Source organism: Myotis nattereri, assembly GCF_964212035.1.
Source record: "Myotis nattereri genome assembly, chromosome: 6".
Taxonomy (NCBI): domain Eukaryota; kingdom Metazoa; phylum Chordata; class Mammalia; order Chiroptera; family Vespertilionidae; genus Myotis; species Myotis nattereri.
This window is the reverse complement of record NC_138081.1, coordinates 90,909,807-90,936,799: the sequence shown is the minus strand read 5'-3', so window position 1 is coordinate 90,936,799 and position 26,993 is coordinate 90,909,807. Positions and strand designations below refer to the sequence as shown.

The window sequence follows — 26,993 nt, the reverse complement described above, 5'->3', positions numbered from 1 at the left end:
TAAGCATTTTGCGTGGGTAAACTTATTTAATTTTCACAACAATCTTATTAGTTCCTTTTACAGGTGAAAAAACACATGCAACAGAACTTAGAGAAGTTCAGTAACTTGTCCAAGATCCTATAGAGAAAGGGCAGAACCAGGATTTGTATTTAGTTCTTGCAGATTTTAGCTTTTCATCATTTTGTTATATTCCTTGGGGTAGGGGGAGGAGGAGGTAATTTATGCTGTCTTTAAATGTCTATTGTTTCCTTTATCACAAAGGTGCAAGCAACATCTGTTTTTTTGGAAGACATTTCTGGGCATGGGAAACTTCTCCCAACTGAAGGTTGGTTGGTTTAGAACATAATTTCCTGAATTCTATAATTTTCTACCCACTCAGTCTAATTGAATATTCAAGATGGCACACACCCAAAGGCAGCATGATTCTGGTTCAACTGAATAGGACCTGTTCTAGCAAATCTTCAATAGAATTTTGCCCACAGGCAGTCTCTGAAATATATTAACAGTTCTTTAGCAGACTAATAATAATAGCTATTCAATCACCAGAGTTAACTGAAGTTTCTGAAATGCCCTGTCATTAAAAAATCAAAATGTTGTCTTAAGAGAAAAGGCTGATCAAATGGGAAGGGACTTTTTAATTGCAGGCATTTGTACAAGTGCTTGGTCATTCAAAAAAAAAATGAACATACTCAGGTATGACTGTGAAAAGTAGTTTCTATTTCCTCCCCCCCCCCCCCCCATTTATGTTGTAAGTTGATCCTTTCCTTTAATATACTGTCTAACTGAATCTGTAAGTGTAGGTGCAAAATATTTTTCTAACTTTAACATCAGAAACACTAATAGTTACCTCTTAAATCTCCTTGGAAAATTGAGAGTTTCATAGACTCAGTGGTTGAGCATTGACCCATGCATGAACCAAAAGGTCCCTGGTTCGATTCCTGGTCAGGACACATGCCCTGGTTTTGGGCTCGATCCCCAGTAGGGGGCGTGCAGGAGGCAATGATCTCTCGTGGTGTTTCTTTTTCTGTATCCTATTCTTTTTCTCTCTCTAAAATTGATAACAAAAATTTAAAAAAATTTCATAGACATCAAATGCTATAGTTTGTGCAAGAATATTTGATCAAATTGTGCAAATCTTGTCAGTAATGAAATATTTCTAACTATTTGCATTTATAAGTAATCATGTTTGTTGGTTTAAGATTAGGGTAAAAATCTATTCGCTAAAGTTTTTAAAAATGTGAATAAACTCTAAATGGCCAAGAAAGATTGAAATTCTTTTAAAGCATTTTTTTCTTATACGATGGCAAGAAAAATGTATTAGGATATTTGTCATTGTCTTTATTAGTCTTACTTCATGTAAATGGGAAACCATGTTTCCTAACAACCAGCCTAGTATTCTTTAATCGTCTCGTCTGAGCAAAGGGGACAGGGGTGTGGTGAGACCTATTTGTAACAGTCATAACACTTGGAAAGAATAAGCACAGTCAGTTCAGCTTTAATTTCTGTTTTGAAAACATGAACTTGCTCCCACACAATTACTATATTAGGGAGCAGTCTGAACTTAATTCAAATGTCCTAATTTTGCCTTTGCTTTTAGGCAGGATGTCATACCTGCAGATTCCCAATCGAGGATCAAAAATGTTGTTTTCAATATGAGGTTGGTTGCATCCACAGATGTGAAACCCAAGGGTATGGAGGATTGACTGTATATTTATTGAAAAAAAAAATCCATGTATACGTGGATCAATGCAGCTCAAACCACATTGTTCAAGGGTAAACTGTATATATAATGCATTGTAGAGACTGCCAGTTCACAAAAATGTTTCCTACCTTCTTTGAGCACACAGCTGTTAATGTAACTTTTGTGTGTTTGCTGTTATTAAGGCACATCTGCAGAAAATTTAGAAGTGGTAGGTCTGCAGTATATTTACAGCTGCCGGAATCCATGAGGTGATGCTAAGTCTCAAAGCACTGGTAACCCTTGCTGCCTACCAAGTTTGCAAGAGAGTCTGACCAATGTAGGTATTTCAAATAAGGTTCCTTAGTTTTGACTCAAAGTCTGGTCATAAATTAAGATTTATGAATTAATATTCAGCTGTAAAAATTTTTATGTAACTGAATAACCCAAACTGCCATCAGTCATTAAATACACATGAATTCTTGTGAGCAGCCGACAGCTACTTTTGCATGGCAACTCTGCAAACCTCTGGCTCACTTGGTTTTGCTGAATGCTGCTCACCTGGAACTATTTTCATTGCTCATTAGCAATCAATCAGAAGGTATTAATAAAACATTTAAAATGGGCAAACCCATTCGGCATGGCAAGAGGTGGAAGCCCTGGTCCCTGCCCTCCCTCCCACAGGAGATTGCAAAGAGCAGAAGAGAATGACACTCAAACCACTGTGCTCCCACCTTCTCAGTTTTTGTCACTGTTGGGTGGCAAGAGATGAGTGAGATAGGATAGGATAGGGAGGAAGGAGGCATATCAACAACTAAAGAGACATGGAAATGAACCATCAGTGAGGTTTGGGGATTATATGTAGTAATCAGGTGTGCTATTTGGGGAATAGTTTCTACATAAGCAGAAACCTATTTAGCACGTTTGCTTCTAAATTATCATAGATCTTAAATGGTTTTAAGAAAGATCTCACTTGCCCATTATGATAAAAGCCCTAGAGGAAAAAACAAATAGAGACATTCAAATAAAAGTGCTCAAATGCCACGTAAAAGAAAACGTACATTAAATTGTGCCAAGTACCACAGTGTAAGTTCTTTATTAAATCCACCCACATCACAAGCCTTCATTAAAGACAATCCCTGCCAAGTCCTACACGCTAGCATTGAACACATACTTCCCTCAGCATTCAAGAGCTTTGGTTTCCATGAACCTCATACAAAGCGCCAGCATAATAAATGTTATTTAACCTGGAGGGAGGGTTTTGAGTGAGGACATCTGCAAGTACCAAGACAATACAATCTACGACAAGTCACCTCTTCTCAATAGGCTTTTCCCTTCGTTCAAAACCATTCTCCTCTTGTCCAGTATCCTAAGCAGTTGCAGCCGGTCCAGAGAAGGCCCATTGGAGCCAGTCCTTTGTAGCTAAGGGAGAGAGTGGCAGAGACCGGAACTGCCCCTTCCACACCCAACACTCTTGTCTCCAACAGGATCCCTAGGAAGCCAAGCTTCATCAGAAACACCTCAAATCCACAGTGTTGTCCCTGAGGGAGGGTTGGCCTAGGACAAAAGCCAACTCAGATCCCACTCTCTCCAAGTCTTAGACACCTTGCGAGCCTAAGAGCGAAGTCTCTAGGACAGTGGTTCTCAACTTTCTGGCCCTTTAAATACAGTTCCTCATGTTGTGACCCAACCCTAAAATTATTTTCGTTGCTACTTCATAACTGTAATGTTGCTACTGTTATGAATCGTAATGTAAATATCTGATATGCAGGATGGTCTTAGGCGACCCCTATGAAAGGGTCATTCGGCCGCCAAAGGGGTCGCGACCCACAGGTTGAGAACCACTACTCTAGGAAGAACAAATGATCGAATCACGGCACGAACTCCCAAGGCGTGTAAGAGGGTTCCCCTTCCAACGAACTGGATACCTCCATACCAAGAGCTTTTCTCGGAGTTCCGGCAATGGAGGAAATTCACAAAACCGAGAATGAAGACTGAAGATATTGGTTAGATGGGATTTGATACAGCAGCGTACAGAAAGTCTGAATTGTGCAGAAATAAAAAGTGACTCACCATCACCTCTATAAATGATAAGACTATTGGCATTCTGTATTTTTTTAAAAATACCCATTTTAACTATCTTTTTTGGGTAGAGCTGCTGCAAGTGGAAAAATACAGTAAATCCTAGCTTCATGTCGTGGGTAGGTTTTGTAACTTGAAGACGTATAAAGAAACCAATTTTACCAGAGGCGAATGGACACAAGTAAGAGTTAAAATCCTAAGGCATCTCATCAATGTTATAATGATACAACACAAAGAAATGATGTTATTTCAGGACCTGCTGTAATTGGTTCCTCTTAATAAAGGAAAAAACTAGATAAAACGAGTCTAAAATTTTTTTCCTAATTAAATTTCTGCTGCAGTGAATTGACGAATCTGATTACTTTTCTGGAAGACCTTAGGTAAGACGGTATAGTTAACACTCTACCAGCAAATGCAGAGGAGGTGGTGAGGAGGGGGATCTCTATTTATTAATTACTCACCAACGTGCCAGGCACTATTGTAACAGCTTCCCATACATCATCTAATTATCCCAACGAAGCAGGTACTACTTATTAGTCTCATTTTACAGTTGATGAACCACAGGCACAAATTTACAGTCTATTGTAGTGGTCGGCAAACTATGGCCTTTGGGTCCAATCTGGCCCTAAAGTTTTACTGCAACTTCCACACCCATTCCTGGCTGCTTCTGAGCTACAATGGCAGAGCTGAGCAGCTGTGACAGATCTCAGGGCTTAGAAAGCCTAAAATACTTACTATCTGTGGACTTTATAGAAAATGCCCACCAAGGCTTCATGCAAAACACGGTTAATTCATGGATAAAGAAAAAAGGGGTAAGAACATTTGGACAGCTTGAAATAGAAGTTTTACTGAAACTTTCTTAGCAAATATTCTGTCTTTTATTTCTATTTTTTTCTTCTCACCACCAAAAAGGATTTATTTGGGGAAAAAGAAAGGCTTGCAAATCTGGAACCTGCAGACATGGCAACCTACATGCAAGTTCACTTGACCTGCTTTCTTTCATTCATATTTTACTTTATTACTTCTCACTCAAGGTGTACCAACCAGCCCAGAACAAGCAAGAGTGTTCATGGACTATCACTTTAGTTCAATAACTAAAGGCTTCTCTCTCAGTTTAGCGAGTTTCGATTAGGTGGAAAAGTTTCCGAAAAGCAAAAGCAAAAGAAGGGAAAGACGAAAGAAAGCTTTGACAACCATAAATTTCCTAATAGGTTGTAAAATTATTGGCAGTTTCACAGGTATTTCTTCTCAAGTACAAATGACATCATTGTTGAAATTAAAAAAACAATTGGCTGGGCTTATTTGACATTTGGTATCACATATTGTTTTGGTTGAGCATCAATTGATTTTTCTATTTTTACTGGGAAGTTACGTCATAGCTATTTTTAGTCAGCAGTGTCTGGTTCTATTCTTTGTGGAACTCGGCACACAATCATGCCTTAGAATTTTTTTGCTCACACTATAAGAATGTATGTATTTGGTGGGGAATGTTCTCATCAGTAAATGTCCTACTATTTTCTGAAACATTTCAGAATAAAAGTCTAAAACAGGAAGTAGGCACTAACAAATGACAGAATTTGGTATATTACTAGGAAGCAAAGTGAATGTAGCCTTACAGTATGTCTTTAAAATATTAACATTTTCATCATTAATTGTGAATGAGTTAACATCTGTGCTATTCTGCTAAGTCTTAGTTAATCCTTCAAAACCTACCTATAAATCAAAGTCAAGTTAAAAACTGAATTTCCAGAGTACAAAAGCTGGCACCTAAGCGGAGCTCGATTTGCACAGTCAAACAATTTATGCAAACGTGTTCGCTGCAAAAGTGAACAGAAATTCCCCAGACAAGACAAAGCCCACAGTTTTTCTCTACCCGTCACCACTTTCCACCGGATGCCAACCGACACCGAAACAGCCTACAGCCGCAGTTCCCAAGCTTGTCTGCGTATCAGAATCACCTGGGAGCGTTCACAATCCCACCTCCAGGCCACACCTCAGGCTCATGAAATGACAGTCTCCAGAAGTGGGACCCAGGTATCAGTACTTTTGGAATCCCGGACACCAGTAGAGAGTTGTGATCAGGGCGAAGATAGCCTGATGGGCGCAGTCCAGATACACATGACACCTGCAATTCAGGAGGCCTGCAGCCCTCCTCCATCCTGTCCGCTCCCCTATCTGCCAGGCACTCAGACCCCTGGTGCAGGAGTTGTTAGCACAACACATAGGTAAGTGCATTGGTATCATCATTCTTGCTCCTAACACACGATCAATTCGTTAATGCAAACATTAAGAGGATTCTAACACAGTGAGTACTGCCTTAGGGTTTCTCTTCAGTTACGACCTGTTTAAACATTCACACCATTTCTGCATCTTAGGAGACAACACATCCCCCACAGCTGGCTTTGCTTTTTATGTTGCAAGCTTTTTTATCCTGCAAAACAAACTAAAAAAAAAAAAAACATAGCTTGCCTTACCTCTACGATGCTTTTTAAATCTTGCACATAAGTCCTTTCCGTCTCCAGGATTTCCTGAACGACTCTGTCCACGTAGAGGAGCTTGGGGCTGGTGGCCGACTCAGCACCTGTTTTGGTGGCCCCGTTGGCCTCCACCCTCCGCTGGGCCCAGGGCTGCCTCTCGCTGCCCGTGTCTGGGCTCTGTTGCCCGGCCAGGCTGTCCCTCTGCAGCTCGCTGCTGGAAACCAGCCTGGCTGGAATCAGCTCCAGTTTGATGGCTCCTGCTTCCTTATCCTGGGGAAACAAGCCCAAGTGGCTGTTGGAAACTAAGGTCATTCGGCTGCCAAAGGAGCCATGACTGTCCCGGGAAGAAGCCGAGGACGACGTGGAGCCGAAGCTGACCGGGCGGTCGCTGTCCGAGAGCTCCATCGTCTTCCGTTCTTGGCAGCGGGGATGCTTGGCTGTGGTCTTGGGATCCGGGTCTTCGGTTACAGCTAATGGCACATCAAGGTGCAACTGGTGGACATCTAAATGCATTAAAGGAAAAAAGAAAAAAGGACGAGATAAGCAAGGTATTTTAAAACGACATCAAACAGAAAATGTAAAGGCTAAAACCCACCCCAAATACATGGGGTCAAAAACGAGGAGGCAGTGAGCTAGTTACAGGAGGACATGCAGAGGTACCGTGGAAGGTGTCAGAGGGTCTAAAGCGTCACCTGGGACCATGCTAGAAATGCGGTCTCCGGCGCCACCCGGACCTACTGAACCTCAGTCCGCATTTGGACAAGATGCTGGTGCTGTGTGCACACGCGTTAGGGTTTGTGAGGCCCTGCAGCCATCGCCTCAGAATGGGACCACCTGGGATGACTAACGGATGCAGATTGGTCCCGGTTTTCTGAATTAGAAGCTCAAGGGTCAGGGCATCAGGGGTCTATAGCTTTAACAAGCACCACAACTGATTCTCATGGACTTAAAATGCACCCTAGGCCAGTGATGGTGAACCTCTGACACGCGTGTCAGAGGTGACACGCGAACTCATTTTTTTGGTGGATTTTTCTTTGTTAAATGGCATTTAAATATATAAAATAAATATCAAAAATATAAGTCTTTGTTTTATTATGGTTGCAAATATCAAAAAATTTCTATACGTGACACGGCACCAGAGTTAAGTTAGGGTTTTTCAAAATGCTGGCATGCAGAGCTCAAAAGGTTCGCCATCACTGCCCTAGGCGATTCTTATGGAAGCTTGCGAAACACTGTTCTTCATTTTGGGCATTCCACCTTAATTTCACAAAGGTTTAAGCCTCCATCCTGGGACCACTGCTACTTACTCGACGGATGCTGACAATTTGCATTTTACTAGTAAACAGCATTAGAGAAAGTGTCGCATGGTTCATATTTTTCTAATCCTGGGCAAGAAAAACCCAACTATTGAGACCCACACCCCCTTTCAAACTTAGCCGCTCACCACGTGTCTCTCAATCTCTACCTGGAAGCCGACATTCCATTGTGGTAGATATGGAGTTACGCTGTTACAGAGCATGTCTCATTAACCACAATACCCCCCATGTAACGTTAGATAACATGACAATGGAATCATATAATTAAGTTATTAATAAACATAGGAATTCAATTATAAGAAGATAATGTATTTTGAAAGAAACGGGGCTGCTTGTGTTTAGAAGAGGGTATGGGCAGAGAATATCTGCGAAGTCTAAAGGTTATTTAGTGCCCATAGCACTGAACTCTTAGGCCCATAAGGTCCTGCATGAGGTTTCACCGTTCCAAAGCTATTCTGGTGAAACATAAAGTTCCAAACATCTTCATGTGTAAGGCAGGATGGACATTTCCCCCCTTGATGAGGTCCCAGATTTACAGAAACAAAAAGCCTTGTAATAAACAGTGTGATTAATATCATTTTGGTAGATTGTCTTACTACCAAAATCCATGTTTATTTTGTTTTGGAGAATTAGAAGAGAAACTTATGTCTGGAGAATTAGAAACTTACGTTTGGAAGGTTAAAACAAGACAAACACAGTAAGAATATAGATTAATGATCATCTTTTAAAAGGAACAGGAATTTTATTTCACTCTATAGTAAACGTCACGAAACAGCTGGTACCAATATTTCTAGAATATAAAGAATCCATTGAGTCTGCATCCTGACTTTTTCTGGAGAGTTTCTATCCGTGGCAAATATTAGTGCCAAGTTATAATGCAAATATTAAAATTAATGAATGTAAAATACAGGAACTAACTTGGGTCAACAAGGAAGCATGGTAAGAAAGTGTGGGAAATGAGTAATTGATCAGCACAACCACTACCACGTGGTATACGTTTGCCACGAATTTTTAAAGCTTTTGCAATCTTCTTTCTGCTTGCCCCATAACAACTTTATGGCCTATAAAACACAGATGGGTTATAGTAGTTAAAATGCACTTGCCCTAAAAAGCATGATCCAACTTGAGGGTGGCAAAAATCCAAGCAGCAGCCAGGCACTGAGGTGCCTGCTGCAAAGGATGCTTGCCCACATTGGGGAATGATGTTAAGAAAGTCCTGGGCAGTTCAACGTAGGAGCAGATACAAGGTTTTCTTCTTTCTGGCATCCACCATAACCATAACCATAACCATAACCATAACCATAACCATAACCATAACCATGAGGTTCATCACACTTTCACAACTGGGCATTAACTCAGAAAGTATCTGGAGATCCTTCAAGGTCCCAAGGGTCGAATGAGGCTATGAGTTGGGACCAAATATAAGCTGGCATCCTGTCTATGAAGCTAGGGCACCAGAAGTCTCTCGATCAACCTCCCCCATAGATCTGCATACACTGGTTTCCAGGGCAAGTTATGGTTTTCTGGCTAGACAGGAATCAACCTTCTCTCCAGTACAGAAAACTATATTTAATAGTTATATAACTCTTGGCAAATGCTCATTGTCAGGATCGGTGAAAATGGACATGATCGAGACTCATTTGTTACTTACTTTCACTCTAGTTAGCCAGCCAATATTAGGACCTAGGAATGAAAGAGGAACAAAGAATTGGCAGTGATTGTAGAGGAGTCCATGCTGGGCAGCCGGGAGTGACAGTGCCTTTTATACTTTCAGAGGCGGGCAAGGTGGGGTAAGGGGGGATCGCTTCATGGCAGAGTCAACCAGCAGCATGAACTGGGCCCTGCTCCAAGGAAGGAATCACATGTTGCACTGCCAGGCCATGCAGCTGACCCTTGAATTACATAGGCTTGAACTGTGTGGGTCCACTTACACACAGATCTTTTAAAATAAATGCCTGTTCTGGTTTTGTTTGGGAGCCTGCAGATGCGGACTTGAGCATCTGTGGATGTTGGTATCTGTGGGGTCCTGGAGCCAATCCCCTGAAGATTCTGAGGGACAAGTTACGTTTTGGGGAAGTCAAAAGTTACGTGCAGATTGTCCACTGGGCTGGGGTCAGCACCCATAGGCCCCGCACTGTTCAAGGGTCAGCAGTATTCTCGGACCCTGGACCGACCAGCCCATTCCTCAGCCTGCCAACCAGGCCCTTCAGAAAACAGAATATGAGCTATTTGGTGGCTGTAGTAGTTGGCCAAGTTTACTGCCCCAAATTAAACACCTTCCAAAATTACCAATGACAGGAGTGAAATATTTAAAGTTAGGCTTTAAATGGCAATAATATAAGGCTGCCTATGCTAATGGGTAACATTTTTCATGTTATTTCATTGCTTAGAAGATAATTACAGTTTTCTCACGTAAGGAAATACACCTCATAAAAACTGTCTAGTCTTGTCCTCACCTCCTTCAAAATAATTTAAGATTTCCACCCTGTCTGGCCTATTCTTCATAAATGCAACTCGCTGACTTTTAATATTTATTTCTAGTGCTGTACTGATCAACACAGCAGCCAGTAGCCACATGCCGCTATTAAGCACTTGACATACAACTAGTCTGACTTGGAATGTGCTGTGAGTGTAAAATGCGCACCAGGTTTCGAAGAATTAGCATGCTATGCAATAAAGAGTATGAAATGCCTCATTAATAATTTTTATATTAATTTCATGTTGAAATAATATTTTGGAGTAGTGGGTTAAATGAAATATCTCCTGGATACATTCCCTTCCCTGTCTCCTCCCCCTACCCTGGCACGTATCCCCTAACCTCTAAGGGACTCCATTGAGACTTGCAACCAGGGGAACAATGGGCAGTGGTAGCGCATCCCAGGCTCACCCCTGGACCCTGTCTTCAGCGCCCCCTATTGTCTGACTTCCCAGTGAGCTAAGGCAGCCTCGCCTAGGCTCTCCTGTTATGTCTATGCCCTTCCTGGTTTCACTCTGCTAGGTATATTTTTGCTGCAGTCTATACATTCTTACTTGCTTTTCTTTTTTTAAAAAAAATCTCCTAAATATTCATTTTACTGTTTCATTTTACTCCCCTTTAATGTGGCTACTAAAAATTTACGAATTATGTATGTGGCTTGCATTATATTTTAGTTGGACAATGCTGATCTAGGATATTCTAGATGATTCTATGATTCTGTAAGAGCTACATTTACTTCCTTATCAATCTCTGTTTAGATAATAATGAAAGAAGAGGTGCATACATTTCAAAATGTGCCCCTTTTTTAAAAAAAAGCTCCATTCATTAGTACACAATATTGTTACGAATTGGCCAAAACGGAGTTGGGAGACAATCCATCCCTGCATCCTAGATACGGAGGTAGCTGACTTCCCATGATAAGCTGAAACACGAGCCAGAACGCTGCTGAGCAGGAAAGCCTTCCCCTCTTCCCCGAGTGAAAGATGTCGGCAGGTTGTACCACCACTTGGGTAATCTGATGCTTTGCTTTCCTCTCCGTTCCATCGCCTCTCCCTCCTTCTCTCCTAATCCCCGATACAGGGCTAATAATAGGGCATCTTCTGCAAACTTGCCAAGCATGGCGAAGGGCCCAGATCAGGGGGTGCTGTGACCATGAACACCCTAAAATAAGCTGCTTCCACCCACCTTGAGGGTCTTGGTCCATCTGACCCTTCGTAAACCCACAGACGGTGGTGGTGGAAGCCCAGGTCCAGGGGCCTTGGAGTCCTAATGATTCTTATGGCTGGAAGTACCATCAGCCTAAAAGCCATCAGAATAAATATTCCTTCTTGTGCCATCTTCAATTTAAGAAGAACGGCGACACAGCTACCATGTAGATACTCTTTCACACATTTTACTTCATGATGGGTCCCTCTCTCTAATTTTCTTTTTTTAAATGAAAGAGCTTTAACTCCATGGTTTGTGTTTGTTTGCTCTGCAAACTTCCATTATTTTAACTGCTCTCCTTTGGAACGTCACTGTCAGAATCAAACACAGCTCTTGTGGCTCTAACTTGTCTCTCGGGCTGCTTTGGGGTTGAGGCAGAACTTTCCATGGCAAGTAAAGCCCAAGCTTCCTGTGACCGTGTTTACATGTTGAAGGGGGGACGGGTGGGCCCACAGCGGCCACTTCCTGTCACAGCTCCCAAGGACAGTTTCACAGGCAGAGCTGCACAGCAGCGACGGAGGAGGGATCAGGACTTCCAAATTCTGCTCGTTGCTATTCCAGACTACAAACACCTAACCGAGTTCCTTGGCAGGACAAGCATGAAAATCAGGAGAATTTGCTGTGCTCAAGACCAATGAATAAAATGATGTAGCTCCCTGTTACACTGCCTGCAAATTGCCCAAAGAGGGAAGGCACGAGAGAGACGAAAATATAAGCAAGAAGTGACTCTATCAGCCAGCAAAGGTCAGTTAATACAGAGCAAATATTGGTAGGGCCTCAGAGCTATACACAACCAACTTCATGATTTAAAACAGAGACCCAAACATCTTTTAAGAGTCAAAGTTATAGGAAATACACCAATAGCCTGACTGGCACGTGGCTCAGAGGTTGAGCGTCGACCTATGAACCAGGAGGTCACGGTTTGATTCCAGGTCAGGGCACATGCCCGGGTTGCGGGCTCTATCCCACTATGGGCCATGCCGGAGGTGGCAGATCAATGATTCTCTCTCATCATTGATGTTTCTCTCTCTCTCTTTCTCCCCCTTCCTCTCTGAAACCAATAAAAATATATTTTAAAAAAGAGAAATATACTCATTTATATATTTCAAAGACAACATCAGGTATTTGAGGAGAACCTTTCTCCCCCACACACCTCTGACATAGTGGATACCTCAACAGATAAAATAGCCCTTTGGTGTTATATGATACTGACATGATGCTTGCATTAAGGGCCCGGCCAGGTCTCCAAGTCCACATGTTCCTAAAGTTCAGAGTGCTCATTCTAGGAAACATGATTTTCACACTTATTTGCAGCTGTTTTGGTAATGAAGAAATGAAAATCTTGTTACCACGTTCACAGGTTAGCTTGACCAATGCTCTATGGTCATGGAAGATGTTTACATTAGGGGAAGCTGCATGAAGAGTGGGTAGGAACTCTAGGTTTATCTTGGCAACTTTTCTATAAATTAAAAAGATTTCCAGAATGAGTAGTTTTTAAAAAATCTTGTTGCACTGAAGAGCCAGTAAAGCTGTTACTGGACGGAGCTTGGGCTTGGAGTGGGTTTGCCTCCGGCCGGCAGGCCTGCAGTGTGTGGGTTGTTGACTTCCTGCAGGGAAGATGTTGCAATAAGAGTCCAGGTGATTTTCTGAGGATGTTTATTCAATCTGGGGACAGTGACACAAGGAAGGGCCTAGGATGAAAGAAGCAACAGGAGAGAGACTAGACAGGGCTGCGTTGGCTCACTGAGCAGTCAGAGAGAAGGGGCCCTGGAGACAGGTTCAGGGGTGAGCCCTGGACAAGCTGCCGCTGCCCATTGCTCCCCTGGTTGCAAGTCTCGTGGGGCCCCTTGGAGTTTTGGAAATACGCACCTGTGGGGGAAGAAGAGAGGAAGGGAAAGGTGTGGGCATGTTCCTGGGAGGGGAAGCATGCGCCAGGACCTTCATTTTGAGGGTGTTTAAAGGTTGGGAGTTTAGGGGAGGATTTCAATAGAATATTTTCCAGGTTATGTCCTTTTAGAGTCATGGTCTCCACTGATTGGCCAGTGCCAGAGCAGGTCATAAAGTCATTGAAGGTGGTCTTGCTGCCGCCCACCTGGATTTGCTGCTTTTTTGGGCCTGGAGCTAAAGCACACGTGGGGCCTAGGTGTTATCTCTAGGGAGAAAAGGATATGCCAGGAAAGGAAAGGTTGCCCCGGGGGGGAGGGCGGCACCCATCTTGCCTGTTACCTGGGGCTTTCTCCCCTGGTGACCTTCTGTATCAGGCGGTAAACTGCCTGGACAGTTTGTTCAGTTATCTGTCTCCATTTCCCCATTCCACTTGCCAAGGAATTTCCCAGCTTCTCTGAGCCTGCCCCAAAGCAAGTCCTTGATCAAGAAGGTCAAGAATAGATCGTTCAGTGTTTTGCAAGAATGCTCTTTTTAAAACAAGAGGTGAGAGGTTGCACGAGGTGCAGTCTGACACTAAATATTCAGATACGCCCCCAAGACTCCTGGGAGGTTCCTCACTGATTCCTATGCTCCGCTATGGGAACTGAGGGGTACAAGGGCCACTGCAGCCGGGCAGGGATGGAGCAAGGCCGTTCCTGAGTGAGACAAACAGCCTTAGCCGCGGGGTGACTCCAGAACCTCCAGGCTGGAGGGCACAGGCATGCACTGGGGTCAGAGAGGACCTTAGGGAATTCCCTTCAGGCTTTTGGTACAAATGCAGCTGTTTTGATCTTCACTGTGAGCTTGTTTGTGGTGGTTTAGTGTGGGAGGTGAAGGAGATTGTGGGCTGAGATGAAAGCTAAACGATGGGCTGTGTTTTTACTTTCAGAGGGAACTGTTTCTGCCCCCCGAAACCCAGGCCCCTTCTTCCTTAGCAAATAGTCTTCACTGTGCACACGTCCCAGCCGCCCTCCCCCCGCCGCCCCCCCCCCCCGCCCGCCCTCCCGGGTGTGGCCACGTGGCCAATGCTCAGCACAGAAATATGTCTTTCTGGAACATGTTTCTCAAACCTTAGACCTGATTCCTCCACTCGCCCCCCTTCCCCCTGGAAGCCAGACATGGCAGGGACCCTGCCCAAGCCAGGGACCTGGCACCCAGGCCCTAGAGCAGGGATTTCCCACCTTTTCATCTCCTGGCACACGCCAACTAATGACTGAAATTCTGCAGCACACCAAAAAATATATTTTTGGCTGATCTGACAAAAAAAAAAAAAAGGTATAATCTTGATTCATTCACACCGGATGGCTATTGTTGTGTTGGCTGCTGCCATTGTTTTGACAGTCTCAGGGAAAAGAGGTCACGCTAGTGTGGAAACAGCAGTCTCAGGGCAGTAACTGAACAGTCAGGTATTGCATGTTTTCACCATTCCTGTGGCACCCGGTTGAAAATGGCTGCCCTAGAGCAGTGGTCGCCAACCTTTCGGAGCTCACGGACCACTGGCTGGCGACCGCTGCTCTGAGCCATCACATTAAAATGTCTGGCCCTCCTGAAGGTGATGTGCTGGAGAAACCAGTGTGGAGACCACGCTGATACGTAGAGCCGCTCAAGGACCCCCCGCTGTCCTGGTCCCTGCTGTTTGCACATTTCCCACAGGCACCAGGCATGTGGGGGAGCAGCCTTTGGGATGACAGCCCTGTCATTTCTGACGGCAACTTCGTGGGTGGCTGCGTCCAAACCCCTAGTGGAACCTCTCCTGAACCCGACTCTCAGCAACCTTGAGAGGCTATAAATGACGGTTACTTTTTCAAGCCACGACATTTTGGAGTGATTTGTTACGCAGCAAAGGAGAACCCCAACAGTCTGTTACAACAGATCAGCCCAGCCATAACATGCCACTGCTGTACCTCTCTATCAAAATTATCCTTACAAACGGTCTCACAAAACCAAGCCTCCAAGTCCATTCACACACCATTACTTTTAGACATTTTATAGGTGGAACAAAATAAACAGAGAGGTTGGGCAACTTGTGGTCAGAGTTGAACTGTGAATCAGAGACTGTGGTTTCTGGTTTCGAGTCCAGTTTTCCTTGTACGTGGGTGCAGATGCGTACAGCAGGAGGGCAGGAAGGGAGCTTAGAGATCAGGAAAAGGAGGCCTAACTAGGAGCTCCTTGTGCAAAGCCCACAGTACCCATTGCCCAAGGGACCCACAGAGTAGGTGCGTGTGTGAAGGATGGATATGGGTCCAACTGTGTGTGTAGAATACACTCAGAGGACCAGCCAGAAGTTAGGTTCTGATACAACACTGTCTCCGCTGAACAGAGAATTTGCATTTCTGCCCTGGCTCTGTGCCATCGACGTGCGGATTGCAGTCTTTGGGTGTCTGGTTTCCTCTGGTGTAAGTTAGGCAGCTGGACAATGACTCTCCCGGTCCCAGCCAACCTCCAGGACGTGACTCCCACCCTGAAATAACCACCTTATAAAGCTACCGCTGCATCCAGCGCCCACTCCTCGCTGGCGTCACAGCACAGGCAGTAACCACAAAACAGCAATTTTCTCCCACCTCCTGCTAATGCCAGGTGTTAGGTAATAAAACATATATCACTGACTTTCCAAAGGCCACAAAACTCTGCTTTACACTTACATTAAATAATAATCTACACGCCAGCTTCCCTTTGAACAGCCCCTTCCTGCTCGCGTGGAAACAGCAGTCTCAGGACAGAAACCAACACTGAGGTGACATGTGCAGGCTCCATCCGCTGTGAGCACGCACAGTTCCAGAACATCTCTGTGCCGTCAGAGGGAGGCATGAGGCTGAAGGACACTTCCTTTTCAAAAAAAGGAGGAAGAAGAGAAGAAACCAAGTGACGAACAATGGCACTCCGAGTAAGTAAATCCACCCATAAAGCGCACCGAAAGTTTTCTCAGAGAAAAAGGAGGAAGCGAATTCAGTGTCCAACAAGAGAGATCTGGGTAAACAGTCCATCTGAAGAGGCCGATAGAAAACTAGGAGATGCCATGTCCTTTCACAGGTGTGAGGGTGAAGAAATGGCCAGAACGCACAGTTGAGTGAAATGGGTGGTTTATAAAACATACGCACAATGTGATCCCAACTTTGATTTTAAAATGTCACATTATCTATTTTCCACATTAGAAAAAGATCGAAAGGGTATATAGTAAAATACTAACATTAGTTTTTACCAAGTAAGAGAATAGATGCTTTTTTACTTGGGTATTTATCTGCAAATACCACTTTGCTTCAACAAGTAGTGTTATTTTTGTGATCTGAAAAAGGTAAAGAAATTCAAATCACAACCTCAAGTTGTATCAAATACTGAGATCTTTCAAATGAAGAGAACTGATTTTTTTAAATGTTCAATATGACTAAGGAAAAAGAATGCTGAATATATACGTCTTTCAAATAGATTAGTATCCCTAAAATTGAATAATAAAACAAAATAAAATCAGATTCCAATCTGCAACAGCCCTGAATACAACCCATGCCTCCTTCTCCCCAATCATTCCTCTTAACAAAAGTATTTCTTACCAATGCGCACTTAAAATGGAGACTGCATTTACTCAGTCAACTCTGGTTACCGCTAGCCTCAGAGTAAATTTCGTCACTACAGTTGCTAAGCCTAAAATTGGCAAACATTTATTTTGTCCCTCAGCTAAGCCCGTGTGAGCCTCACAAAGAAAGCACAGTGAAGTGCTGAGGACGGGATGCGTGGCAACTTAAGATTTCAGCTTGCTCCCCAGAATCACAAATATCAGCCCCCTAGAGATTCCCCCTCACTTAAGAAACGGTCAAAACCAAACCAATACAAGACAAACACCCTTTAAAACCAACTGCCCTTCAGAGGGAGGAGAAAAGAAGCCCCTTCTAGACTAATTCCATTGTTGAATAACTCCTTTCTTAGATCGCATGTAGAGCAGAACAGCTGTAACCCATCCAGGCAAGCTGCTGTCCTGCAGGGAGGGGAGAAGCCCCCCCTGCGACAGCATCTCCCCGCAGGGGATGAGCTCCCCCTGCTCCATGGGGGAAGCGACAGGTTTGGGGGGGGGGGGAGGAGGCATTGTTCCCTTGGGGCGCAGTCGCCTTAGCACCTACCTGTGCTCTCCCGGGCTAAGCCGCAGGTCTGCCTTCAGCTGATGCAGTGACCTCACCGGAGGCTCAGGCAGGTTAAACAAGAAGCTTTTACTAGTCTGTGCAGCTCCTTCCGTGGAAATATTGCATGAGTCAGCTTTTATCTCTCAAAACCCGCCACACAAAGGCTTTACAAAAACCTGATTTGCAAGTTTCTGCTGCCTTTTCCCCCCTAGTGTGCAGACCACAGACTTCAGCATCACTCAGAGCCTCAAACGAAACATGACATCATTCAATTGAGAGACAGGACAATAGACACCACTGTGGGTGAGTTGAAAACGCACACTTCGCTGAGCAGGACCCTGCGCCGGCCATTCCTTTGCGGACATCCAACACAACCCACGCTGGCCTAGCACTGCTCCGGCTCTACCTTCCTGGCCCCGGCTACCGCTCTCATTAAGGTCCACAAAAGATGCAAGATCTCTGGGTGTTTTCAAGTTCACTTCCTGAATTATAAGTTTGTTTCAAAGTAAATGGACACATCTTTAACCTAAGTTTCACAGTGAAGTTTGGGGGTGGGTGGGGGCAGGACTGTGAATAACACACAGTTGAAAAAATTTTGGATATTAGTTTCTGTTAACAAGACATTGAACTTGTCTTAAGTAAGCAAAGTGAAACTGGAATACATTGCAGCTTGACTTTTTCAAAATGGTATACAAAAATCTATCTAAAGACAAGTACCTAAAATGTAAACTGATAGGCATTTCTTAGAAAAACAGTTGCATTCTGTGATTTTATATTCATCAATGCTAAGAAATAAAAACAGAATGACTAACTCCCAACTTCAGTAGGAGAGACCTTCAAATTATTTTGGGTTTTGATTTTCCTAAGCCCACCTGCCCATCTTAAAGTACTTTATCTATTTTTATATAAAGATTCCAAAGGTTCACACTTGAAAAAGATATTGACTTCTAGATGAAGGTCTTCAGATGTCCAAAAATGTTATTGAAAATGGATACCGGCACTCCAGGGAGCTAGAACTCAAAATATGGATTATACCCATGTATAGACATTTATAACTCAACTAAGAATCACAGTCCTGTACGTGGAAGTTCTATTTAGAACCTTCATTTGTGGTTGTGGAAAATAACATTAGCTGGTCATCTTTCCTATAACCATTTATTAAGTGATTGTAAACTAACTACGATGGGATCATTTGTTTTAATGCCCATTTCCTTCAAATAAGGATAAACATACACAGGGCTATTTAAGTAAGCCATTTGGATGGAAACGTATCATCTAGTTCAGAAGACAACTTGTTGCAATGATTTCTCCGTCAACAAACTGACCAGTTTGGTGGAAATCACTACATTACAGAGGCTGAAAAGGGAGTTTGAGAGGAAGGGTTCTCCTGGGCTGTGGGGACTCTTAAGTCTCCATTCTGAGGACCCAGAGATCTCTCTTACCCCCCTCCCCCAATGACGTCCCCCAGACCCATGTCCAACTCATCCATTTCTACTCAACCAAGTGTCAACTCAGATTTTACAAGCTCCATCAGATCTTCCACACCAGCTCCAGCCATTGCCTTTCCATTGTTGAATGGCTGTTGATTACACTTAAAGTATTGCGTGGTCTCATTTGGAATTCTTGCCTAATTGTCTCTCAGGCCCTGGAATGTCAGCGTGGGAAGCAGGGAGTCTTCCTATGGATGAGAGCTCCATGTGGAAGATACAAAGATCTCAGTTCTTAGACAGAAATACACAGAGGCTGCTGGCTTCTTGGCTGTGTATATCCTTGTATCGCACACAGTCCCTTCACTACTTTTATCTTCCCATAAAGTACTATTGCACAGGACTTGGAGATATATATATATATATATCTCAAAGAAACATTTTTTAAAAGCCATTTCTGAGAGATGCTGTGTACATTACAGGTGAACAAAACAGCAAAGCTATGTGGTGTGTGGATGCTGGGCAGTCTGTAGATGACATTGCATTAGTGCCTCCGCTCTGAGAGGCAGCTGTGAAGAGACAGCACAAGCCATATGTGGTCCCCTGGGTCAGCCACTTGTTAGTTCGCCTGCGATTCTTGCTTTAGTAAAGTCATTGACTTGTATCAGAAAAGACCTTTCATATATCATTTGAAAATAACTGCAACTACCCTGTGTTGCATCTACAATCACAGAGGGGCCACGGTACTGTGAATCTAATTTTTAAATGAGACGCTTTTTTAGAGCAAGGAACACACACACACACACACACACACACACACACACACACATAAACACACACTTTTTTTTTGGCCTTTCCATTTATCCCAGTACTATTTGCTGAATGAATGAACAATTGAAAGTGCATAGGGCCCCGGGAGGGACAATGCAGACACATAAGAGCAGGGAGAGAAAAAAGGGAAGAGAAAGTTATATCTCTTGGCCAACATGGAGGCTCTTCCACACCTGAGTGCAGAGGAGCCTTCGGGGCCTGGGTATTTGCTTAGGGCTTCTGCTCGCCTCAGCCCTGCATGGTTTTCTTCCTAGTCCTTCCTACCTCATATCCCACACACAGGTCACGCTGGCCGGCAGGTGTCTGGACGTTCATGCATGCAGCCACATGCATCCCCAAACATGTGAAAGGCATAAGCATGGCATCCTCGCCGGCCCGTGCTGCACAGCGTATTTGACGATATGAACAGTAGGTGGAAACACTGTTTTTGCTCAGCAAAATATATATTTTTAAAAAGATAGTGAGATCGGCCACAGATAAGATGCACACTTATGCCTCATTAAGTGAAAAAGATCCTCTTACTGGAAAGCAGCCCTTGTTAGCTCCCTCGCAGCACCAGTTACACAATCAGGAAGCAGGAGTGGGGACCCAGCACCCACAGGACATGTCTGCAGCCAGCAGGACACAATCCAGCCAGCAAGGCGAGTGCAAGCCATGCTTGTGGCCTAACTGGAGGAGGACCAGAGAGTCCCGCCACTGAAAAACATCCCTTCCCAGAAATCTGCCCCGGGGCCTGAAATGCTATGATGAAAAACGGATGAGAAACCAACTCTTTCTAGTTTCAGGTAAAGTCCCTCAGTTGAAACTAATGTCCTCTGGGAAGGGGGATGGAGTTATTGTCCCAGTATGTGAATTAGCTTGCATATCCTTCTGAGGGACTTGCAGGTCTTTTAGGAAGGAGGCCGGAGCGGGGGTGTCTGCAGGGACAGGGGAGGCAGAGGGGCCGAGCACAAATAGCCTGCAGTTCTAGGGGCTTGCCCAGGTCTGACCTAATTGAGATACTTTGCTGACTTTGCAGCCAGGCAACAGCTCCAAGAAGCTGTGCAATGAAGGATGAAAGAATGGCCCAGAGAAAGAGAGAGGGGCGAAGGCACGCACTCCTTTTCACTCCAGCCAAGATTTCCCTTCCTATCATCAATATTGGATAAGGCGGACGTAAAAAATAATCTCACGTTTTCAGATAAAAACGGCACTAGAAGTTATACGGGCTACTTCCAAACACAAACACAACCCCTATATTATACATGGAGCGTAACAACTTAAGTGCTGGGGGAGGAGTGGACCTATTTATCTTGTGATTTAAGACATGGCCATTGTGACAATGTCCCAAGACAAATGGTAAAACCAACTGTTTTCCGAAGCTCAGGACACTGCCAAAACATTCTTACTTTTTTCAGTCTATTAGCACTTTTTTCTTTGAAAGAAAAAGGCATGTGACTACATTGTATAAGCGCATACCACGGAGTCGATGGTAAATATTAAAGTCGATCCCATGCCAAGAGGTGTCACACACCCACTGATGTCAGGTAGGAGGACACGCTGGCCTTCCTCCTGCAGTTGAGATGAAATGCAGTAACGCCCTCTGCACTGCAGTGTTGTTTATTAAAAACCCATGTACCCTCTCCAGACACTCTACTGTAAACGCAGGCAATGTCACCGGCTAGGAATTCTGCCTGGCTATTGTTACACAAAGCAAACTATATATTTTGTTACACAAACAAAAAAGCTAATCTTCCCCCCCCCCCCCCAAAAAAAGGACTATTTTCAAAGTGAAATAATTTGAATGGTGAGTTTGTCTTCACAAATTTAAGAAGTGTTTACTCTCAGCAAAAGACACAGTGTAAGGCAGACAAAAGCACTCAAGTATAGGAGACAGTAAATGAAAATACTATTTTTTTGTGCATCCGGGAATACTGAATCTAACAATGGAAACCTAACTGTAAGTAATAAATAGTTACCAGGACTGAAGTTATCCAGCTGAAAATACAAGGCCTCATCCCCGATTGCACTAAAATGTCTGTATTGAGGCATGGCCATAAGAATTTTGGAAAACACACACACACAGATCACTAATCACGACACTTCTCCAAGGCCCACCCTTACCTTGCAACCAAGGCACGATTTACTTCATCATCTATCCGTCTGCCATGAGCCCCAGCGAGCCGGCCTGGAAGGGCACACACTCTTGGTCCCTAAAATCCTGGGATTCCTGGGCTTCCTCCAGGGGTGCACTTCTCTGCCTCGAGGACAACCGTGGGCTCTATTTTCCCCTCTGTTCTTTGATTAGGATATTTTGGTCTTTATTGTCCAGAGACAATGAAATCAAGTCTCAGTTATTTCTGAACGGAACAATTTTTAGATACCAAGCAAGCAGCATGTTACAAATAGCCTCTTGCTTTCAATACCAGATCAGGCCCATCTTTAAGGACACCAGGGGAGGAGTCGCCGTGCTGAGCACAATGGGCTAATTATCCCTCTAAGAATGCAGTCTGTTTCCAGACATTTTTTTCTAGGAGATAACACACATCGAATCAATTCATAACGAAAGGCATGCAACACAATCTATACTCTGAAACACCCTTTAAAAAATAGATTTAAACTTGTAGACGGGGCTTGGGCACGCTGCTGGAATCCTGCAGCAGTATTTTCCAAAATAACAAGCAAAAGGAAAATCTATTATAGACTCCGAGTACCGCCATGGAGGTTCATAACCTTTATGTGAGCTTGCAAAGCCATTTCCCTTTTTTTGACTGTTTTTGTTTTGTTTGTTTTTAATCGATTGATTGATTTTTAGAGAGAGAGAGAGAGAAAGGCAGAGAGAGAGAAACATCGATTTGTTGTTCCATGAATTTATGCATTCATTGGGTGATTTTTGTATGTGCCCTGACTGAGGATTGAACCTGCAACCTTGGTGTACTGGAACAACACTCTAACCACTAAGCAACCCAGCCAGGGCCGCCATTTTTCATTTGGGCAGAGGAGAGGGACAAGCCCTCCCGGCCAGCCTTTCCTCACAGCCCAAGGCGATGATGCGGAGGGGCGGGCTCAGCTCCCCTGGCCAGCGCAGCCCTGTTCTGTAGACCCTGCGATGGTGGGTTCAGGGACATGACCAGCTTGCAGCGGAGGCGCCCAGGAGCCGCTCAGAGCAGCCCTGAGCCCGCCCCTGAGCTGTCCCGAATCTCCCCACAGCGACGCCTCCCTGAGGATGGCCACCGTCAGGTTCTCCCCCCAATCCCAAGGCCACTTTCAGTGTCCCAGTAGCTGACAGATCAACCTCTGGATGTGACCCAAGAATGGATCCTCCCCAGGGGGCTGTTTAACATCCAGAATGGCAGGGGGTGGGTCCAACTCCTATTCCTGGTCTCCGGCCCTAGGTCACATGGAGATTCCATTCAGGCAGAAACGTGCAAAAGGCAGAATATAGACCCCACGCCAGGAAAGCAGAACTCCTTCCTCTCTGAAGGAGCTGAGATGGCTTAACATTTCTCAGGTTATTTATTATTTATTTATAATATACTAGAGGCCCAATGCACGAAATTCATGCAACAGTAGACCTTCCCAGCCCCGGGTGCCTTGGCCCTCTCAGCCGCGGCTTCATCCAGAAGGTCATCTAGACGATCATTCCGCTGTTTGGCCGTTCAGTCGGTTTGCATATTACGCTTTTATTATTATAGATTTTTATTGATTTCAGAGAGGAAGGGAGAGAGAGAAACAGAGAGAGAGAGAGAAACATCAATGATGAGAGAGAATCACTGATTGGCTGCCTCCAACTTGCCCGCTACTGAGGATTTTGAGCCAACAACCCGGGCATGTGCCTTGACTGGGAATCAAACCATGACCTCCTGCTTCATAGGTCGATGGTCAACCATTGAGCTACACCGTCCAGGCTCAGGTTTTTTATTTTTAACTAAAGAAGGTGGCAGGGGTTGCTCACCTTAGGTATATTATGACAACGGTCCTACGCACCCGTCTTTGCCTTTCAGAACTCTGGCATGCACAGCCGCACCCCCTGGGCCTTCCCTTGACTTCAAGAACAGCAGCCACTTTGTCACCCTCATTACCTGGGGACCTACCAGGCCCTGTGGCTTCGCCTCTGGATGCTCCTGTTGAGCAGGCTGGACAAGTGTCAGGTAAGTAGTGACAGGTGTGCCCAGTGTTCCCAAGCCATGTGGGACACACAGGTGCGACAGGAACTGTGGACATAAGCACTTGCTCTATTTTCCTAACCTGTCCTCCCACTATTTTCACACTGCCCTTCAAGTGCCATTAAAAGGGGACAGAACTTAGAGTTGACAGTGAATCCAGCTACGCCAGGCTGCCTTCACTTACTCCCTTTTCCAGTCTGGAGAGTGAGCTCTGTGAGACTCATCTTTCATCTTATATTTAATTACGTGGTAACCAAGCTGAGAGCCAAACTTGCTGAAGGTTTCTGTGGGTCCCAGCGCTTGCCTAATCCCTAGTTCCCACATGAAGTAACTTGTTTATGTTCGCAGAACAAAGGGAAGGAAACGGAGCTGTGTCAGGCTCCAGCTTCGACTTAATGAGGCCGAGGAACAAGTGCAACCAAATTTATGTTGGTTTATTCGGAATAAAAACGTTTGCATCCTTGCCCAGTGGTTGAGTGGACCTATGAACCAGGAGGTCATGGTTCGATTCCCAGTCAGGGCACATGCCTGGTTGCGGGCTCAATCCCCAGTGCAGGGAGTGCAGGAGGCGGCCGATCAATGATTCTCGCTCATGATTGATGTTTCTATCCTCCCTTCCTCTCTAAAATCAATAAAAAATATATATTTTTAAAATGTTCACATCTTTTACAAGTATATGAAAGAAAAAAAAGAAAGAAGGAGAAAGAGCCAAAACATGCATCTAGAGCAGCGGTTCTCAACCTGTGGGTCGCGACCCCTTTGGGGGTCGAACGACCCTTTCACAGGGGTCGCCTAAGACCATCAGAAAACACATATATAATTATATATTGTTTTTGTGATTAATCACTATGTTTTAATTATGTTCAATTTGTAACAATGAAATTGGGGGTCACCACAACATGAGGAACTGTATTAAAGGGTCGCGGCATTAGGAAGGTTGAGAACCACTGATCTAGAGGTTCGAGAGGTGGGATTATGGGGGAATTCCCTTACTGTGACCCAGTCTCAACATTTTCTTTAGCGAATGTATATTATTTGTATAATTAAAGTAGAAGATGAACCAAATAAATGGATGGGATGGCTAGTCCCCATGTGTTGACCTCCCCTTCCCTCGGCTTTCTCCGCCCTGCCCCCTGCCCGCTGGCTTCCAGTGGGTTTGGCTAATGGGAGACTCTAATGTGATGAAGCAAGAGCCAAGGGAGACAGGGGCATTTCTCCCTGCTCCCTGGCTGAGGAGGGGTGGGTGCTCAGCAGTGGCTGCACCCAAGGTGGCCCAGCCCCCACGGCTCTAGCACCCATTGGGTTTTCTGTGGGTCGTCCTGGAGATTGAAGGTAAAGCTTCCTGTGGTTGCTACAGCCTCTTGGCGCTTCACATCCCCGGCTCCCTTAGCCACCCACCTTAGTGAAGGCGCTCTCATTGAACTCTTCACTGGGGACCAGTTGAGCTCCTCTAGTTTCTTGCCAAGTCCCTGGCTGGTACAACTTCACACTAACTCCAGCATCTCTGGTCTGAAGTGCTGGTGACAGTCTGATCTCACATACTCTGTCAGAATGGTGGCCATAGCCCAATTTTACCGGCTTTTTTGACCTACAGCCTGCTTGATTCAGGTCAATACAATACATACTTAATTTGAACCTGTTCGATGCCAGAAACACATTTTGAATTTGATATCTACCGATCTATGTTTACTCAATAAATATTTATTAAGCAGGTACTAAATACCAAACAAGGTCTTAAGCACTAAAGATACAACAGTGAACAAAACAGGTAAAACCCCCTGCTTTTGTGGACTTTATTGCGAGTAGTGGTTATATGGACTGAAATCCTCTGGTGACAGTATAGCGATATTGGAGAGATTCTAGTGAGGTTTTCCAGTCTAACTGCTTATCTGCGGCGTGAGTGACCACTTAACAACAGCGCAAGGACACAGACCTGGAGCTGAGATGTGTGGAATCTCAGCTGTCCTTAACAATTTTGTCATCTTGGGCAAGTCACTAACCTCTCTGGGTTCCAGATTCCTTCTGGATTAGTAAAATGAAAACTCTGGGGCCTGTGACACTTAAGAACACTTACCCAGTCTATGGATCTAAGACCCCATGGTTTTGGGTGATGTATGGACACAATGACCCACTTTTTAACTCCACGGACAGTCTCTCTTGAGGCTCTCCTATAACATGTGGATCTTAACTGTGGTCTCACTGTTACAGTCAGGTGACCACAAGCTGATGCAAAAACCAGGAGCATGTAATTCCTTATGTGGCCAAGCCTGTGATAGGCACCTAACTCAACCATCATCAACAGAAAGATTTCCCACAAAAATCCTGAACATCGTCTGACAGCAGGCCAGTGTTTAGCATCAAGATTGTGCTTTCGACTTCTTTAGTGACCTCATCTCCACTTTCTGCAAGAACCGCATTCTGAAAACCAGGCTACAGTGAAGATCACGAAATAACTCATTCAACCGCAGGGGTAATCATTTGGGGTTGCATCTCAACCATGTCCCTGACCTATAACATGCTCCCCCAGAGGTTGCGTTCTGAGGCCGAGCAAGCAGAGGGTGACCTGAAGACTTGCTTGGCAACACTGAGTTTAAATTTCTTTCAGTTGAGGAACCAAATTTTGAAAGTTAGGATATTTCACATACAAATGCAGATTTCTGCCCTCCCGGGGGAAGAGCATGCCAGGAAAAGAAGGAAGACGCATCCGTCACCACTGCTCTTACATTCCCATTGGCAGCACCAGGTGGAGCTAAGCTTGCCCTTGTTTTCCGGGCTTTCCAGCCCACCGCATCCCCCACCACTCCCTTCAGTATGACACCTGCCCCCTTCACTCCTTCACATGATGTGCCTGTCCCTGGAGCCTAGAGAATCTGACTCTGGGTTACAGGCATGGACACATTTGGACACTACACGGTATCTAGGTTAGTCGTCCTAGAATGACCAGATTACTAGAAGTAAGAACAATCTGGTAAGAACAATTTATTTCTCTTCAATGTGTAAATCAGATGAAAATGAAAGAATTAAAAATATCCCTTGTTGTTTGTTATGCTACACAAGAGTGGGCAAAAAATAAAATGTACTCTAAGATCAGAACCGCCATGGACAGATTTCGGGAGGGGGGTGAGGGACTAATGTTTACAGTGGAGGGGTGGGAGAATATTAACTGCAGGTTAGAAAATCTAAATTGTCTTTACCATTGGGCCTCATGAACTCTTATTTTCATTTTTTCACTCTTTATATTTATTCCTCGTAGCTCTGTCACAAACATACAGCACATCAATAAATGTCAGAGTTTGTTCGGGGTCTCTGTGCGGGAAGGA

The 26,993-nt window shown here is 44.5% G+C and overlaps 1 protein-coding gene across 1 annotated transcript in view; it reads right to left on the bottom strand.

Annotated features, from left to right (window-relative positions):
- The window catches only part of PLEKHG1 (pleckstrin homology and RhoGEF domain containing G1), a 112,683-nt gene that overhangs the window by 66,684 nt on the left and 19,006 nt on the right, over nt 1-26,993 (bottom strand). Inside the window, exon 2 of the mRNA XM_081094267.1 lies at nt 6,235-6,740. Within this exon, the coding sequence (XP_080950393.1) occupies nt 6,235-6,740 (506 nt within the window). The remainder of the gene's footprint in view (nt 1-6,234; nt 6,741-26,993) is intronic.